The 16,870-nt window shown below is 44.3% G+C and overlaps 7 protein-coding genes across 7 annotated transcripts; 5 read left to right on the top strand and 2 right to left on the bottom strand.

The window, feature by feature from the left end:
* Positions 1 to 449: 449 nt before the first annotated feature.
* Positions 450 to 3,721, top strand: LOC108118644 (F-box-like/WD repeat-containing protein ebi). The gene is made up of 3 exons (XM_017231424.3): positions 450 to 849; positions 928 to 2,120; positions 2,180 to 3,721. Exons 1-3 carry the CDS (start codon positions 792 to 794, stop codon positions 3,023 to 3,025), a joined length of 2,097 nt encoding a protein of 698 aa, XP_017086913.2. The 5' UTR covers positions 450 to 791; the 3' UTR covers positions 3,026 to 3,721.
* A 225-nt stretch (positions 3,722 to 3,946) lies between these two features.
* LOC108118645 (F-box-like/WD repeat-containing protein ebi) lies at positions 3,947 to 6,308 on the top strand. The gene is made up of 2 exons (XM_017231425.3): positions 3,947 to 4,402; positions 4,462 to 6,308. Exons 1-2 carry the CDS (start codon positions 4,040 to 4,042, stop codon positions 5,227 to 5,229), a joined length of 1,131 nt encoding a protein of 376 aa, XP_017086914.3. The 5' UTR covers positions 3,947 to 4,039; the 3' UTR covers positions 5,230 to 6,308.
* Positions 5,356 to 6,417, bottom strand: LOC108118647 (ribonuclease H2 subunit A). Its single transcript, XM_017231427.3, has one exon. The coding sequence runs from the start codon at positions 6,415 to 6,417 to the stop codon at positions 5,374 to 5,376; it is 1,044 nt and encodes a 347-aa protein (XP_017086916.3). The 3' UTR covers positions 5,356 to 5,373.
* A 168-nt stretch (positions 6,418 to 6,585) lies between these two features.
* On the top strand, positions 6,586 to 7,387 carry RpLP1 (Ribosomal protein LP1). The gene is made up of 2 exons (XM_017231428.3): positions 6,586 to 6,786; positions 6,942 to 7,387. Exons 1-2 carry the CDS (start codon positions 6,715 to 6,717, stop codon positions 7,212 to 7,214), a joined length of 345 nt encoding a protein of 114 aa, XP_017086917.1. The 5' UTR covers positions 6,586 to 6,714; the 3' UTR covers positions 7,215 to 7,387.
* A 906-nt stretch (positions 7,388 to 8,293) lies between these two features.
* Positions 8,294 to 8,965, bottom strand: LOC108118617 (uncharacterized). The gene has a single exon (XM_017231381.3). It carries the CDS (start codon positions 8,889 to 8,891, stop codon positions 8,472 to 8,474), a length of 420 nt encoding a protein of 139 aa, XP_017086870.1. The 5' UTR covers positions 8,892 to 8,965; the 3' UTR covers positions 8,294 to 8,471.
* Positions 8,966 to 9,384: 419 nt separating this feature from the next.
* On the top strand, positions 9,385 to 9,992 carry LOC108118619 (ADP-ribosylation factor-like protein 16). Its single transcript, XM_017231383.3, has one exon. It carries the CDS (start codon positions 9,405 to 9,407, stop codon positions 9,990 to 9,992), a length of 588 nt encoding a protein of 195 aa, XP_017086872.1. The 5' UTR covers positions 9,385 to 9,404.
* Positions 9,993 to 10,554: 562 nt separating this feature from the next.
* BBS8 (tetratricopeptide repeat protein 8) lies at positions 10,555 to 13,101 on the top strand. The gene is made up of 4 exons (XM_017231382.3): positions 10,555 to 10,641; positions 11,163 to 11,651; positions 11,790 to 12,823; positions 12,883 to 13,101. The coding sequence occupies exons 2-4, from the start codon at positions 11,186 to 11,188 to the stop codon at positions 13,099 to 13,101; spliced, it is 1,719 nt and encodes a 572-aa protein (XP_017086871.2). The 5' UTR covers positions 10,555 to 10,641; positions 11,163 to 11,185.
* Positions 13,102 to 16,870: the final 3,769 nt, after the last annotated feature.

Below are 16,870 nucleotides of genomic sequence, written 5' to 3'. Positions count from 1 at the left end.
CCAAACATATTTCTGTTTTATTTATTTTTATGTACAATTTTTATATCCGTGCAGACAATTTTTCAGATCCTTAACAAACATAACAATATAATTGTGTGGCCAAAGTTAAATGACCAGGGATGAATACTCCTTTTGGAGTAATGTTTTAGGCAAATATTACCTGAAATTAAAAAAAAAATTTTATTTATAATTAACTTTAGACTGTATATTAATATATGGATTACAATTTGGTATTAATGGTTGATATTTTAAGCCATAAAACGAGTTTACTTAAATTAAAAATATTTTTTATATATACGAGAAAGTATATAACTTGTTAAACTTATTCCAAAATTGTATAAAAAGTTTTTTATTTACAAAAATGCTTAAAATATTTTAAACTGGATACATATTATTCACTACCAAGAAATTTTGTGACGTCACAATGTGTGCACACAAAATGCCGCTTAGCGCCACCCTACATGCACGACACCCTGGACAAACTCCGCCATTTTTTTGCGCTGGTTTTTTATTTGTGGAAAAATATGTAGAATGCTCTCGCATCTGGCGGCCAACTGGAAAATTTAGCACCATTAAGGACAGGATAAACAAAACGACAATCCGTGACCAGGAGCAGTTCTAGTTCCGACAGGAGGAGCAGAGAGAGATTGAGAGCGGAAGCCCCAACGAGAGCGTGCTAGATGAGACGCATGTGTTACGCAGCAGAAGTTCATGTGTCTCGATTACCGCTAAAACATAATTATTGGCATTGAAAGATTGGCTAGGAAGTCACCATCGGGAGAGCGGGAGCCATGAGTTTTTCCAGCGACGAGGTAAACTTTCTAGTTTACCGATATCTGCAGGAGTCAGGTTAGTATACCCTGCAATTAACTACATTCCGCCCGGAGGAGCACCCCTTTAGCCTTTTTGTCCTTCCTGTTTCCACAGGCTTCCTGCATTCGGCTTATGTGTTTGGCATCGAGTCCCATATCTCTCAGAGTAATATCAATGGAGCTCTGGTGCCGCCTGCTGCCCTGCTTACCATCTTGCAGAAAGGATTACTATACACAGAGGTGGAGTGGAGCGTCGGGGAGGATGGCGAGATGGCGCGGCCAGTCGAGGGCCTCTCCCTGATTGACGCTGTGATGCCGGAGGTTAAACCCCTAAAGCCTGTTGTCAAAACAGAGCCAGGAAAGCCAGGATCAGTGGACTCCTCAGCTTCTGCCGGAGGGAATAATAGCAACACTAAGACCGAGATTAAAATTGAGCCCGGAACTGGGGCACCGGGAACTGGAGCAGCAAATAAAACCGGAGCCGGCAGCACCACAGGAACCAGCACGCCCACCGATCAGACAACCGTAGAGGTAGATTCTAGTGGAAGTTCCGGAACCAATGCGGGTAGCAATAACTCTGGAAACAACGGATCCGGTGCAAATCCAGCCAGCGGAGGAGGCAATAGCACCAGTGCAACAGCTGGCGGAGATGCAACGGCCACGGCGGCAGGGACCGTACAAAAAAAGGCGCCAAACTCAAATGAACCAGGAAGCTCCAGCGGAGGCAATGCCGGTAACGCCAATTCTACCAGCGCAGATGATGGAGCCTCCTCCACTTCGACAAATGGAAACAGCAGTACTTCTAGTAGCGTGGAACAGCCTTCGAGCGGTGTAACACCCGCAGGTGGAAATGTGTCCACTTCGAACCCGGATGCAGCGGCTGCTGGAGGCAATTCAGCAGGAGCGAAAGCGGCCGGAGGGGCTGTTACCATTCGCGTGGGGGCGCAGGGTAATAACGTACAAGCTGGTTCGAATACAGCTCAGAACACGGCACCTAGTGGTACGATATCATCCTCCACCGGAAGCGGCGGCACCGGAACTCCCCTTGTGCCCATGGAGATTGACGAAAGTATCGAGATACCCGAATCCAAGGCCCGAGTGTTGCGCGGCCACGAAAGTGAGGTGTTCATATGCGCCTGGAATCCGAGCAGGGACCTTTTGGCCAGTGGCTCGGGAGACAGCACTGCCCGAATCTGGGACATGTCCGACGCAAATAGCAACTCCAACCAGCTTGTGCTGCGACACTGCATCCAAAAGGGTGGAGCCGAGGTGCCCAGCAACAAGGATGTCACCTCTCTGGACTGGAATGTATGTACATTTTCAATAATCATAAATTATGTTTCTAATTATTTCCATTTCACTTAAAGTGCGATGGTTCTTTGCTCGCAACGGGTAGTTATGATGGATACGCCAGGATCTGGAAGACGGACGGTCGGCTGGCCTCCACGCTGGGCCAGCATAAGGGTCCAATCTTTGCTTTGAAGTGGAACAAGAGTGGTAACTACATTCTTTCCGCTGGAGTGGACAAAACGACGATCATATGGGACGCTTCTACCGGACAATGCACTCAGCAATTTGCTTTTCACAATGCTCCGGCCTTGGATGTGGATTGGCAGACCAATCAGGCCTTCGCATCCTGCAGTACTGATCAGCGTATCCATGTATGTCGGCTGGGAATAAACGAACCAATTAAAACCTTTAAGGGCCACACGAACGAGGTGAACGCCATTAAGTGGTGTCCTCAGGGCCAGCTGCTGGCCTCGTGTTCCGATGACATGACCTTAAAAATCTGGAGCATGAACAGAGACCGATGCTGTCACGATTTACAGGCGCACTCCAAGGAAATTTACACGATAAAATGGTCGCCTACGGGACCGGGAACTAATAACCCCAACACCAACCTGATCCTCGCCTCGGCCTCGTTTGACTCGACGGTGAGGCTGTGGGACGTTGAGCGAGGTACTTGCATCCATACGTTGACTAAGCACACGGAACCGGTGTATTCTGTGGCCTTCAGTCCGGACGGAAAGCATCTTGCCTCGGGTAGCTTTGACAAATGCGTGCACATTTGGAGCACGCAGACGGGACAACTAGTGCACAGCTATAAGGGTACCGGCGGCATCTTTGAGGTTTGTTGGAACTCCAAGGGCACCAAAGTGGGAGCTAGTGCATCTGATGGCAGCGTGTTTGTCCTGGATCTGCGAAAGTTCTGATCTCCGGCAGTGCAGCTGCAGAGTTTCATCTTTTAGGAAAACGCTCCTCTAAAGGTGGGTTTCCCCTAAAAGTTGAAACATTTTGGAAATTTTCCGTGAAGTTATATCTATTCTGTTTCTCGGCCGTATATTATTTTTATTTAAGCTATCCCGCCTCTGCAATCTGTATTTGTAACTGCTTTAAATTCTAATTAGCTTTATAAGATTCAATTACCGAGATTCCCATCCACTTTATTTGTCGCCTGTCCTTTTCGTACGCTTAGTCCTGAGTCATATAACCGATGAGCAGTTCCAAGGATTCATTTGGGGCCCAACTTGGTTGTGCTTCCCTTCTGACCTTCGGGACGTGACTCGCTTCTTTTTAAACTTAGTTGTAAGCTCTATGTTTTTAAGAATACCCCCCCTTTTTTATACAGAAATCGTTTAGTATAACTTAATGCATTTTGTTACTGTGTCGATCGATGATGTCAACCCGAAATTACTAAGAATTACACCCTCCCTCCATCCGTGTCCGCCAGTGATGGAGGGTATGGATTCAGATCAGATCGGACCGATTCACGCATACATTCAGAACAGTGTAACTGCATCCCCAAGTAGTCTGTAAAACGAACGTAACCCTAAGGATTATAAATAACACGAAAATGGCGAAACACACAAAATCCAACAGCAAGATCCATTAAAGCTGAAAATTCGAAATGAGTTTTTACTTGGGTAATGGATTAACCGATATTCGGTCATTTTCAGAGCTTAAAATGTATAACCTAGACTTAAGTGATCGATTTAGACCAGGAACTTTGATAGTACTATATACTTTTACGCGGATGTTATCAGTTCATATAAAATCCCCTGTAATCGAAAATCGAAAGAGTAAATTTCCAAGAAACTATCGATAAATGGTGGAGTGTTATCACCAACGATCAATCCACCGTACTTGTGATGTCATTCATGGTTCTCCCCTAGTAAGTAGAAGTTTAGACTCCCCCCAGCAAAGGCAATAGAGAGGCCAAGGAAAATATGGAACCAATTCCAGTACCTCAGCTGGTGAATCCGCTCTCAGATAACCAGGAAGATGATGTCAGTTATACCACTGGGATCGGAGAAGGTGTGTCCTCCCTTATGTCGATGGAGATTGACGAATGTATCGAGATACCCGAATCCAAGGCCCGAGTTCTGCGCGGCCATGAGAGTGAGGTATTCATATGCGCCTGGAATCCGAGCAGGGACCTTTTGGCTAGTTGCTCGGGAGACAGCACTGCCCGAATCTGGGACATGTCCGACGCAAATGACAACACCAGCCAGCTTGTGCTGCGACACTGCATCCAAAAGGGTGGAGCCGAGGTGCCCAGCAACAAAGATGTCACCTCTCTGGACTGGAATGTATGTACATTTTCAATAATCACAAATTATGTTTCTAATTATTTCCATTTTACTTAAAGTGCGATGGTTCTTTTCTCGCTACGGGTAGTTGTGATGGATACGCCAGGATCTGGAAGACGGACGGTCGGCTGACCTTCACGCTAGGCCAGCATCGGGGTGCAATCTTTGTTTTGAAGTGGAACAAGAATGGAAACTATCTACTCTCCGCTGGTGTGGACAAAACGACAATCATTTGGGATGCTTTGACGGGGCAATGCTTGCAGCAATTTGCATTTCACAATGCTCCAGTCTTGGGTGCGGCTTGGCAGGACAATCAGACCTTCGCTTCCTGCGGTGTGGATAAACAGATCCTCGTATGCCAGCTGGGAAGAAACGAACCGATTAGAACGTTCAAGGGTCACATTGACGAGGTGAACGCCATCGAGTGGTGTCCTCAGGGCCAGCTGCTGGCCTCGTGTTCCAAGGAAGTCTACACGATAAAATGGTCGCCTACGGGACCGGGATCTAATAACCCCAACACCAACCTGATCCTCGCCTCGGCCTCGTTTGATTCGACGGTGAGGCTGTGGGACGTTGAGCGAGATACTTGCATCCATACGTTGACTAAGCACACGGAACCGGTGAATTCGGTGGCCTTCAGTCCGGACGGAAAGAATCTTGCCACTGGAGGCTTAGATAAATGCATTTACATTTGGAACACGCAGACGGGACAACTAGTGCACAGCTATAGGGCCACCGGTGAAATATTTGAGGTTTGTTGGAACTCCAGAGGCACAAAAGTGGCAGCTAGTGCGTCGGATGGCAGCGTGATTGTCCTGGATCTGTGAAAGATCGGCAGTAGAATTGGAAACTCTATCGTATACAAAATCTATGTAAACTACCTCCCGTGCCATATTTTTTTTTATAGTTTTCTTTTGTTTATTTGTGATTACTCCAATTCTAAATATATTTAATAATGTATTTTATAAAAATCAAAAATCGATGACGTTTGCGAGATGTCGTTGCTTGAAAAAGCGGCACTCTTCTCGAATGACCTCTCCTGATTTGGTCGTGCCTTTGAAGAACTTTGTGAGCTTGGTTCCGGCATACTTGGGCTTCTCCGTATCCGGTTCATCCAACTCCATGTCAAAAGCTTTATCGGCTAAGGCGTTCTCCGCCGTGGACCAACTGAATCGGACTAATCGAGGGAATCCAAACACCAGATCAATGTGCTCGGCCAGGAAACGTTTGGTAACCGGATCACCAGGATAACCGCTACCAAAGGCATTGTCCTTTATGACCAAACCCTCGGGAAACTTCCAAACCTTCAAGGCATGATCGCGTGTGACTTTGGCGCAAATACTAGCAGCTGAAACGATGGGGTATGTGGAGTCGGCTTTCTTTGCCACTGTTATTTTGAAGGTGGGAAAACGTTTAAGAAGCTTCTCCTGGTACTTCTCCGGAGGACCAACTGTGTCCACGTAGACTTCAGCAATATTCACCCCGGCATCAATTGCCTGCTGGATCAAACCCATGGCCGAGTCCATGGATACCTCGTTGAGGGAGCACTTGGAACGCCGGTACATGCTGGTGCTGATGGTGTTTGGTGAAATAATCTCAACGGCCCAGCCAATACAGCTGGTGGCGTATTCCTTTGTGTTTATATCGTTGAATATGATATCGCGCTTTTCCTCGGTCAACTGCTTGGAATCAGCACAGCCGAGATCTTCTAGGGCTTTCTTGCTCTCCAGCGGACAATAAGCGATTCCATAGACCATTGGCCCTAGGACAGGACCACGTCCCGCTTCGTCAACACCCAACATGCAGGGTTTATCCTTGCATACAGCCGGAACATCGCTGAGATAGATTGTGTTTTTGCTGTTTTCCTTTGCGGCAATAAATGGTCCCAGGGACTTTAGAGAGTTGATTTTGTTGGTCTCCGCGGCGTCCTCCACCTCTGGTTTGTCTTCCTTTTCGTCGATATCCTCAATAGTCTCATTTTCCTGCTTGATTTCCATATCTTCGTGGTCGGACATTTTCGCGCGCTCTGTAATGTTTACCTTTTAACAGTGTGACCGTGGGCAATAAAATATTGTCAACCTCTCTGGCCACAATTTTAGATAAATTTCAGAGATGATACAAAAAACAATCGATATTTAATTAGTTATCGATAACACCGGTTGCGATAACTGCTGTCTGGCAACCTCATACAGCTCTTTCCGGTTTAAGATTTCGACCAGCGTGCTTGTTCTCGCCCGAGCTAAGGCCATTTTTTAAAAACAAATTAATTTTTGGCAACTTGCACAATAATTAATTAGTCACAGCACTTCGACATGTCTACCAAAGCCGAGCTCGCCTGCGTCTACGCCTCCCTCATCCTGGTCGACGATGATGTCGCCGTCACTGTAAGTCTTCACTTCTGTGACTTTTGTCGGAAAGCCTAATCTTCAAAAATCGGAGGCTGATGCTCCATCTTTTTGAATGATTTGAGTGAACCGCGAATGGATTTAATGAGTAGTGCCAAATAATAATAATATTTTTTGTTTCCCCACAATTTTAGGGTGAGAAAATCAACACCCTGCTGAAGGCCGCCAACGTCGAGGTGGAGCCCTACTGGCCTGGTCTGTTCGCCAAGGCCCTGGAGGGAATCAACGTCAAGGACCTGATCACAAGCATCGGATCCGGCGTTGGTGCCGCCCCCGCTGCTGGAGCTGCCCCTGCTGCCGCTGCTGGTGGTGCTGCTCCCGCTGCCGAGGCCAAGAAGGAAGAGAAGAAGAAGGAGGAGGAATCCGACCAGTCTGATGATGACATGGGCTTCGGTCTGTTCGATTAAGCAGTCTCCGAAGGATGTCCAAGAACCCGCATACCGACCTGACATCTGTTGTGTTTGTGCTCTAATCATCTCGGTGGACGTGTTTTCCACTTTTCCGATCTGTGTACACGTTTTAATGTACCTAAATCGTGAAAATATAGAAAACGTTTGCTAAAAAAAAAAAAAACACAAAAGTGATATAGTTTCATTTATCGTAATGGTGTTACATGTGAAATGTATGCAAATTTTGGGTGAAGACATGTTTCGTAGTGCGTGGCGGTAAATGAGAAATATTACAAAAATGAGAAAATAATATTGTAATTCTCAGTTAAGACTTCCTATATAAGGAGTATCTCAGTACCTTGCTGCAGTTCCCCTTTTTAAATATGACCAGAAAGTGCTGAATATTGTATAGAAAAGAAATGAACATTATTTAGTATTCTTTCCAATAGAAAGGAAATATTGTAATCAATCAAAAGACAATTTTTGGACTTGATATATATGTTATACATATCCCCTAACCAATCTACTTACATGTAGTGTATAGAATAAACCGCAATTTTTGTTGGCATTCATCAACAAATGAATAGACTATAGAGTATACTAGGTATAGTATATAGTAGATTTCTGAAAAAGACACATTTAGCAAAACTTTCACAACATTCTTATAAGGTAGAAACAAGTATTACCTTTTGTTACAATGGCTTTCTGATAGGGCTGATCAAGTAGATCTTGTGGATCTTAAAAATGTCGTTATGTAGAAGACATGGTAGGCCAATATAACCCACCTCGATGGCTATATCTTTGCCAATTTTCATCCGATCCTCGAGAGGAATACCTTAAACGATTTGTAGATCGATTCTCCATAAGACTGCATCAAAATCTGGGAACAAAATATTTTTTCACTTTTTTGTCAATTTTTCTAGAGGATCCCCTTCAAAAATGGGAAGAATGTATGGCAGGCCAATATGACCCACCTCGATGGCTATATCTTTGCCAATTTGTATCCGATCCTCGAGAGGAATACCTTTACCTGTTCCAACCCAAAACTATCTTTAAATCAGCATCAATAAATATTCAAATATTTTGAAAATACAGAATTTAAACGTCTTAAGATTCTTTTTCTTTATTCAACACTCTTAGAGCAACATATATACATCGATTGCATCTTCTTATTTCCCTGATTTTTCAGATAGCAGCAGTTCCCAGATAAGCCAGCCCAGGATAATTGCGTAGACCAACCAGGCTAACTGTAGCCGCTCTAACAAGTCATTTACACTAAAACACCATTTCGTCGAGAACTTTGGCCAGGGAGCGCAGATTGGGTCCATCAATTGTCTTGAGACCGAGTCCAATGACAAATTCCGTGGGGCACTTGTTGAGACCAGTCTGGTTAACCAGGAATTGGATAGCGCTGCGAACCTCGTCCGTGTCCAAGCCAAGGCAGCAGGTCATAGTTATACCCACCGACACGTGGAGCTCGGGGTTGGTCACGGGTCCATGGAGAAGCGGAAGGATGCGTTCGTCCTTTCTTACATCGAAGGAAACGTTAAAGATGCCGGGTATCTTTCCCAGCTGAGTGATTACCAAAAACCATTTGTTGGCAAAGCCATGGAAAACTATTTCCGTAGGAACTCCGTTCACTTCTACAGCGAATTGTCTGTTGAATCCAATGTCTCGGGGCTCTTTTGGTGTCATATTTTGTATGAAATTTTTAAATTTAAAAGGGAGTCCAATTTGTTTACAGCATGAGACAGCAATGAATGTGACCATAGGGCCGTAAAAATATCGATAGTTCGATAGTTGGGCCAAGCTCACAACCCCTAGATGGCGCTAGAACTTTAGGGTTGGAAATGGCCAAAATTTGAATTTTTAAAATATTTTGGAATCTATTTTCTATTATTTCCTTTATATAATTCTATATATAAAAAGTTTTTATGAAATAATTAATTTTATTAAGTGCTTGACTGGATATTGAAAATACATTTTCTATTAATTATTCTACATTATTCTATAAATTAAATAGTTATTCTAGCTGTTATATAACTGTGTTTAAAAAACGTTAAAATGTGTAAATCTTATTCTTTTAAATAATTATTCTTTCAGGTTTTAAAAATAACCAAAATATACATTTCCCTCAGTCAAAATGTGAAATTCTTGTTTCCAAGGAAACTCTTATTTTATCAATAATTTAATCACTTTAATTGGGAAATGACTTCTTGCATTTGTTTGGGCCCTAAAAGAGCCGGAAAAACTCATCTTCTGAAAGCTCTACAAGATCCGGATTCTATTGATGAGACCAGTTACTCCATGCCCACCATCGGAACAGGAATTTATCGCATCCACTTTCCCACCAAGTCCCCCAATAGCGACAAACCCAAGCCCCCACCAGCAGATGGATCCGCACTGGGCGCCAATATACCCCATGGAGGCAAAAACTTGCCAAAATCCATTCAAATCCTGGAAATTGGAGGCAGCATGGCTCCCTTGTGGCGACAGTATTTTGAGGATGTAAAGAAATTAATTTACGTTGTGGACACATCCAATCTCTGCCAGATTTCCGCTGCGGGAGTTTTATTTTATTCGATACTCACCGAGCCTTGGTTACAAAAGGTTAAGATCCTGCTGGTCCTGGCCAAGATGGACTACTCCTACCGTCAGATGAGAAACGAGGCCCTGTTGATGCTGCAGATGTCCAAGTTGCAGAAGCAGATTCGCCAACAGGTGACCATTGTGGAGGCCAGTGCCGTGACCAAAGTAGGATTGGATCCTATTTATGATTGGCTTCAAAGGCCATAAATGGTTATTTTCAAGAAATGTTTATACATTTTAAAGTAAATATTGAAATAAAATGGTTTTATCACTGTAAAAGATATTAAAGTTGAAAATTTTTTAAAGTTTTAGGAGGGGCTTATGTTTTTGTGATTTCTTTGTAGAGTTTCTTTTTAGACTTTTTAAAATGGTTTAAAGCAATTAAAGCAATTAATTTAAATGTAGAATTTATTTTCTAACTAACTTAATATAATTAAAGAAAACGCTAACTAATTCGTGTAGGATTATCTTTTCTTTAAGTTACTTTTTCCCATGGCTAAGGTATTCTTTGTAATTTTCGGTTACTTCCGGGGAGATTGTATTGACTCGATAGTTATGGTACTTATATTACCCACACGACTATTAAAAATGAATGATTAGAACTCAAATTAGATTTAGAATTCCAGGTAACCGAACAGGGTGGCCGACAGGGTGACTCCCTCCCGGACAGGCGCAATACACAAGCCAATTAATGTTTGGGCCGGCTCGGTCTCCATGGCAATCGAGGCCTCGAACCGGAAGACGAAGACCCTTTCATACCTTTCCATATGGTTTCCAATATACCTGCCAGCGAGTTGTCGAGACAGAAAAGTGCCGCTGCCGCAGGAATCCACAAATTAAGTCCCAAGGAGAAGAGGTAGGCGAGGGCGAGGTACAAATTATGGGCATAGAAAAATTAGATGGCATGCAGACGAGCCAAGAACTAAGACAAGATGCCAACTGGGAACTGGTGGCTGGTGACTGGCGACTGGGAGCTGGGAATTGTGAATTGGGAACTGGGTACGGGATACTGGGCACTGGGAACCGAAGAAACCAAAAAAAAAAAAAAACCGAAGAAAGGTGAGCCAAAAGGAGAAGAACCGCAGGAAGCAGCAGCCACATTCCTGATGGCCTCTGCATTTTCGAGGGTGGCACGGGGCAGGGGCATGTGGCAGAGGAATGACACGCATCCGGTTTTAAAATTCCATCGCAGCAGCACAAGAACCCAAAAAAAAAAGGAACCAAGCCAAGGAATTCAGACACTTGAATTGGACACAGATACAGAAAGCACTTGGGGAAAAAAAGTAACCACAAAAAATGCATGTTACATCAAATATTTATGTTTATATTTTAAGTTAAAGTATGCAAAATAATAATTAATAATATTTTTCAATAAAGATTAAATTTTGAATGGTCCAAGGATGACAACGCTGGCGACATTGGAGCTGGACTACTTCAGGGCGGTGTCCCTGTACCGGCGCCGTTCCTACGAGAGATGTGCCGAATTGTGCAACGCCCTCCTGCAGGCCGGTCACGATGGCCATGTCCAACTGTTTGCCACCAAAGAGGGGGAGCACAGCCACGAGGAGGAGGAGGAAAAGGCAAAGGAGCAGAACCAGAAGCAGAAGCTCCATCAGCAACAGCAGCAGGCGGAGCACGAAAACCGCAGCAGATTCGGTAGCAATTTGCAACGCATTGGCCCCAGGCCACGAATTGGAGCTGGAGCAGGATCGGGAGCCGGTGGTGGTGCTGGAGCTGGAGCGGATTCGGGAGCATCCATCATGATGCCCACTTGGCTGATGGAGGGCGTGTGGCAATTAAAGATGCGAGCCCTAACCCAGCGAGTCTACCTGGACGACTTGGAGGTGGACGAGAACGGGGATGAAGGTGAGTTGATGGCCTCCAGGAGTAGTAATTAAATTTTTGTGGTATTCCAATCTTTTTTTTTATTTTTTGTTTTAATTAAGGTTAAAAACAGAAACATATATTTTATACAGATTTATATTTCTTTCTTTTTGTTTCAAGCCATTGAGGAAGTGGAGTTCGAGCGCATTGCCACCGCTGCTCGTCCTGGCAGCAGCATTAAGACCGCCTTTCAGCCCCGCCCCCTCACCAGCCAGCAGAGGCAGCAGCGCAGTCGGGGATCCGGAGTGGCCCATTCCAGTGATGGCAGACTAAACAGCTCCAGGCCAGGATCAGCGGCGGTGGCTCGCCCAGGCACCAGTCTCAGCCGACCGGGATCATCGCTGGGAGGCGCACGTCCTGCCTCCCGTTGCGGCACTGCATCCCGGGTGAGAGCCATTTCCGCGGCGGCCTTCAATGTGGGCGATGCTACGGCCAAGTTGTACCAGGCATCCCGGCTGAATCCAACAATCTACGCCGAAAGGGAGACCCTGGTCAAGGCGCTGTTCCAGTTTCTCTTCTACCACGAGGCGGACGTTCAGAAGGCCTACTCGCTGTGCCAGGCCGTCCTGGAAGTCCAAAGGCAGTCCAAGAACTCTGCATCGTGGTGGTGGCCCCAGCAAACGGGGCGATGCCTTCTGGCACTTCACTATCCCCGCAAGGCGGAACCGTTTCTCCAGCAATCCCTGGCCAGCTTTCCGCATCCGGACACTTATTTGCTCCTCTCCAGGTTGTACCAAAGATTGAAGCAGCCGGAAAGGGCTTTGGTTCTGATTAGCGAGGCGGCAGATCAGCGACCCTTCGACGTCATCTATCGCCTAGAACAGGCCAGGATCCACCAGGCCATGGAGCAGCAGGAGGAGGGACTGCAGCTCTATAGGTTGGTGGCCAAGCTGCAGCCGATAAACATAGAGTCCTTGGCCAGCATTGCCGTGGGATACTTCTACGACAACAATCCCGAGATGGCTCTCATGTACTACCGCCGTATCCTGTCACTGGGTGCCCATTCTCCGGAGCTCTACTGCAACATAGCCCTGTGCTGTTTGTACGGCGGACAGATCGACTTGGTGCTACCCTGTTTCCAGAGGGCCCTCGCCACGGCCTCCCAGCCAGAACAAAGGGCAGATGTCTGGTATAATCTCAGCTTTGTGGCGGTGGTAAGAGTTCTCCTTTTTTATATTAAATAATATATATTAAAAATGATTTTCCCTTCAAGACCTCTGGGGACTTTAACTTGGCCAAAAGATGCCTGCAGCTCTGCCTCACTTCGGATGCCCAGAATGGAGCTGCTCTGAACAATCTGGCGGTACTGGCGGCCCAAAATGGAGATATTTTGGGGGCCAAGTCGTATCTGAATGCCGCCAAGGATGTAATGCCAGAGGCTGAGGAGGTCCTTACCAATCTTCAGTACATGGATGTGCACTATAAGCTATAATTCTTGTTATTTGGCATAAAAAAATGATTTAAAAACCCTCATAAAAATACGAATTCTTATGTTTATTTGGTCAGGAGTGATATGGAATTTTTTAGGGTTGGAGCTAATACAATAATTCAGCATTTGTTGATTTTTGGGCATGTTAATCAAATTTGAGTGTCGAGTGAGGAATTGCTGGCACTCGAGGGGCAGGTACTTAAAGAATGACTCTCGTTTTCTGTCTAGAAACTAATTCATGATTCATGTGGGCGTGTTGCAAAATACCTTAGAGACCCCAGACTGGAAACCTTTTATTTTTTTTTAATTAGCAGACTCAGCTTTGGCAAATGTTGTGCAAAAATCCAACTCGGGGAGTCTACATTTGCATATTTGGCCATTTGTCAGGTGTTTGGGTCAGCGAATCTGCTGATGCGGCGGCTTCTACTCCTCCTCCTACACCTTTACCCACTAAAGCAGTGGTTGCAGATGATCATCTTGCAGCTTCTGGTTGGGAGTGTCCCCAGGTCGGGTCCACCCCCCCACTGGCTCTCTGTTGTTTGACTTGAACAAATGATAAGCGCCAAATATTTGTTGATAAATGTTTGAAAATTAAATGAGCGGCCGCAACAACAAGATCTACGTCGTTGAACTCATCGGGCTGGCATGCAAAAGCCAAATATTTATCAGCCTAGAAGTGAGTGGAGCACCAGAGGGGAAGGTGGAGGACTGGGGGGCTGAGGCCACAGTTCTATTTAGCCGGGGATTACAGCTCCCACGGTCTACGGTCTACAGGTCCACGGTCCGGGGGCCAAGATGCTAATCGAAATTTGAATAACACTCGAGAGAGGCCTCTTTCAGTCGAATTCCAGTTGTGCCAAAAAAACACCAAATTATACAACTTACAGTTCACACAGTCGGAAAAACCATTAATTCCATGAATTATAGATATGCTTATTGAAAACAACATTTGAAAAAAAATGCAAATTGAAGTCATAAAATGGCATTAGCACACGGTAAGGCCAAGTTATTGTATGTTTTGTTGATATTTTAAATAATTAACAAAATGGATTAAAAGTTGGTAGTTTTTAAGGATAAATAGATACCAAATATATCCTACAAACTTTACTATATTTTCATCAGAATGTGAATATCTGTATCTACACATCTAGCTGTATCTTTATCTTGTATCTTGTATTTGCTCGTTTCCGTTTCGAGGAGAGTTTCGTTTTCTTTTTTTGGCATTGAATTCGCTTTGTTGCTTCTTATCAGCCTTTGGGCCAGAATGCGTCAGCATTTGCGAGTACTTGACGGCTTTTAGTAATTTTTTTTTTTTTTATCACAGACATGTCCCCTTCCCCTTTAACAGTCACTTTTCCTTGTGATTAGTTAATCACCAGCGGATTTGCCTCGTCCGGCGGCAGGTGGTGGCTTTCAACTTGTTGCCATGTTGCCATGTTGCTGGTTGCCGGTTGCTGGTTGGCAGGCAGTTGCCCCCAACCAAATCCAAAGTGTCAAGATGATCTCGTAACGCGACTCTCAATTAGCCGGCCACACCTGACAGCTGCAGATTGAGCCGTGAGCTGTCGCGACGGGAAAGGTATTTCGCCGGGGCTCCAGATACTCCAGATACCCCAGCACCCCTTCTTCTAGACCCCTTTTAAGATCTGGATCTGAAAGTGCCTTACAAAAATTCTTCGGCTAGGGAATTCAGCGAAATGTGGTTACAAATTAAAAAGAAATTCCATTTGCAGATATTTTTAGAAAGCAAGGTAGGTATTATATATTTTTGTCTTTAAATATTCCTTTTAAAATAAAATTCTATAAATACCGCATCTTAAAATATTAAATAATTATCTGAAAACCATATTTGTTGTGTCAGTAACTCTATACTGTCTTTTGGCTCTCATATCCCTCGGGCTTTTGTTTTGACAAGTGTTTTTTTCCCTGTGGTTGTTTCTATTTTTGCCCAAAACTGTGTTACCATAATAATCATTACCCCTCCCGCCCTTCACAGTTTGCAATCTTAACCCATGGGAACCAAATACTTTTGCCCAACAATCCATTGATGGCTTTAGAATCCTGGGAGAAGGGGGTGTAGCCGCCTAGTATTGTTGTTGTGGGTAGACCGCAAAAGCAAAAAGCATCATCATCGTCTTCTTTGGATGCTGACATGGAGATGCATTTGCTTGGTTGCTTCGGGATGCCGGGCTGCCGGGCTGCCGTCCTTCGCTCCTCGCCCGGAATACCTTTTTTAAAATCGATCCTGCAGCCCATATAAAAGCTCATTAAAAGCATAAAAAAAAGAGCAGCCAAACCGAGCTGCTACTGTACAGACCTTGGTTGATTTTTTCGATTTTTTGCGGCCATACATTCCCCGGTCTCGCCCCACTTCCTGACTCCACAAGCCGAGAGAAGAAATCTCCACCAAAGGAAGAAAGGCAGCAGAAAGACCAAAACAGGTAACTCAACATAACAGGCAAAATAAATGCACTGACAAAAAATTAATCTAATTAATAGGAATATGGTATTATATGGTATTAATCTATAACTAATAGCTTTCATAATGTTATTTGTCTTTTAATTAAAATTTTTTATTGCTCAGATTTATCCTAATTTCTGGCCGTGTAACATCCGTTCGAGTTGCGCACGCGCGACGCTGACGTTGGCGTCCTCTGCTGCGTCTTCCTTTTTTTTTGGGGCCTTGGGGGCCTTGCAACCTCGAATCTCGTGCCTCGTGTTGCGCTTCTTCTTGCTGCCAGTTGGTATTTACAGGGTATCCAGTCAGGGATACATAAAATAGTTACCATTTTAGAACAGTAACTATTAAAAAGAGTATTATTCCCAAATCTGATTTGTAAAATCTTTATTTTTTATAACATTTAAATAAAAACATCAAGTATTTCCTTTAAAAAAAACATTAAATTTTGTTTAAATGTTGCTGCCTCGGCGGTTGTTGTTGCTGCTGATGATGATGATGATGATGATGACGATGCTAAAGATTGCAATCACGTTGTGCGCAGCGTACAGAATTTGTATCTGAAAGATACATACATCTGCGTCTCCTCTTTGGCTCCCTTCTCCTCTTTGGGTCCCTGAATTTCATTTCACTGGAATTTATTTAGAACACATTGTTGCTGCTACTGCTGTTGATGTTGCTCGGGGGCTTAGCAAGGAACAGCAGCAACAACAGCAACAGCAACACAGCAGCAACATGCAACATTCCAAGGCCCAAAAAAGGCAAATCCCAAGCTACAGCAGCCGCAAAATCGATTGGCAGCCTGAAATTTCATTGCAGTTTAGTCCAACTCCCCTATCCCCCGCCCCCTTTACCACTAAAACCCATCTAAAACTAAGAGAGAGATAGACAGAGAGTTGGAGAAGGAGAAAGAGAGACCCGAGTTCGGTTCGAATAAATTGAATCGAATCGAATGAGATGCCACAGAGTCTCGATGCAGACTGGAAATGGAGTGAAAGTAGGGTAGGCAGATTAGACTCTGCTATGAGATTCGATTGGATCTGACTATAACTTGGGGACCCATAATACACAGCAAGAAAAAAAGGTAATAAATAAAATAACTGATTAATTAAAAGGGTATATGTGGGTATATAAAATTAAAGATTTAAAACAAGCTAGAATCTAACATTTCTTACTTCTAAGTTTATAACAAAAATATCTACATTTTTTTTTAGTGCTTAACATTCCACATTCTCCATAAAAAACCAACTCTATACCCTGCCAGTCAAAGGTCAGAGTTGAAGTATTCGAACTCTCGGTCCGAGCAAAGCCAAT

This window comes from Drosophila bipectinata, chromosome 2L (assembly GCF_030179905.1).
Source record: "Drosophila bipectinata strain 14024-0381.07 chromosome 2L, DbipHiC1v2, whole genome shotgun sequence".
Lineage (NCBI taxonomy): Eukaryota > Metazoa > Arthropoda > Insecta > Diptera > Drosophilidae > Drosophila > Drosophila bipectinata.
The sequence above is the reverse complement of the archived record's forward strand: the minus strand, read 5'-3'. Positions and strand labels throughout refer to the sequence as shown.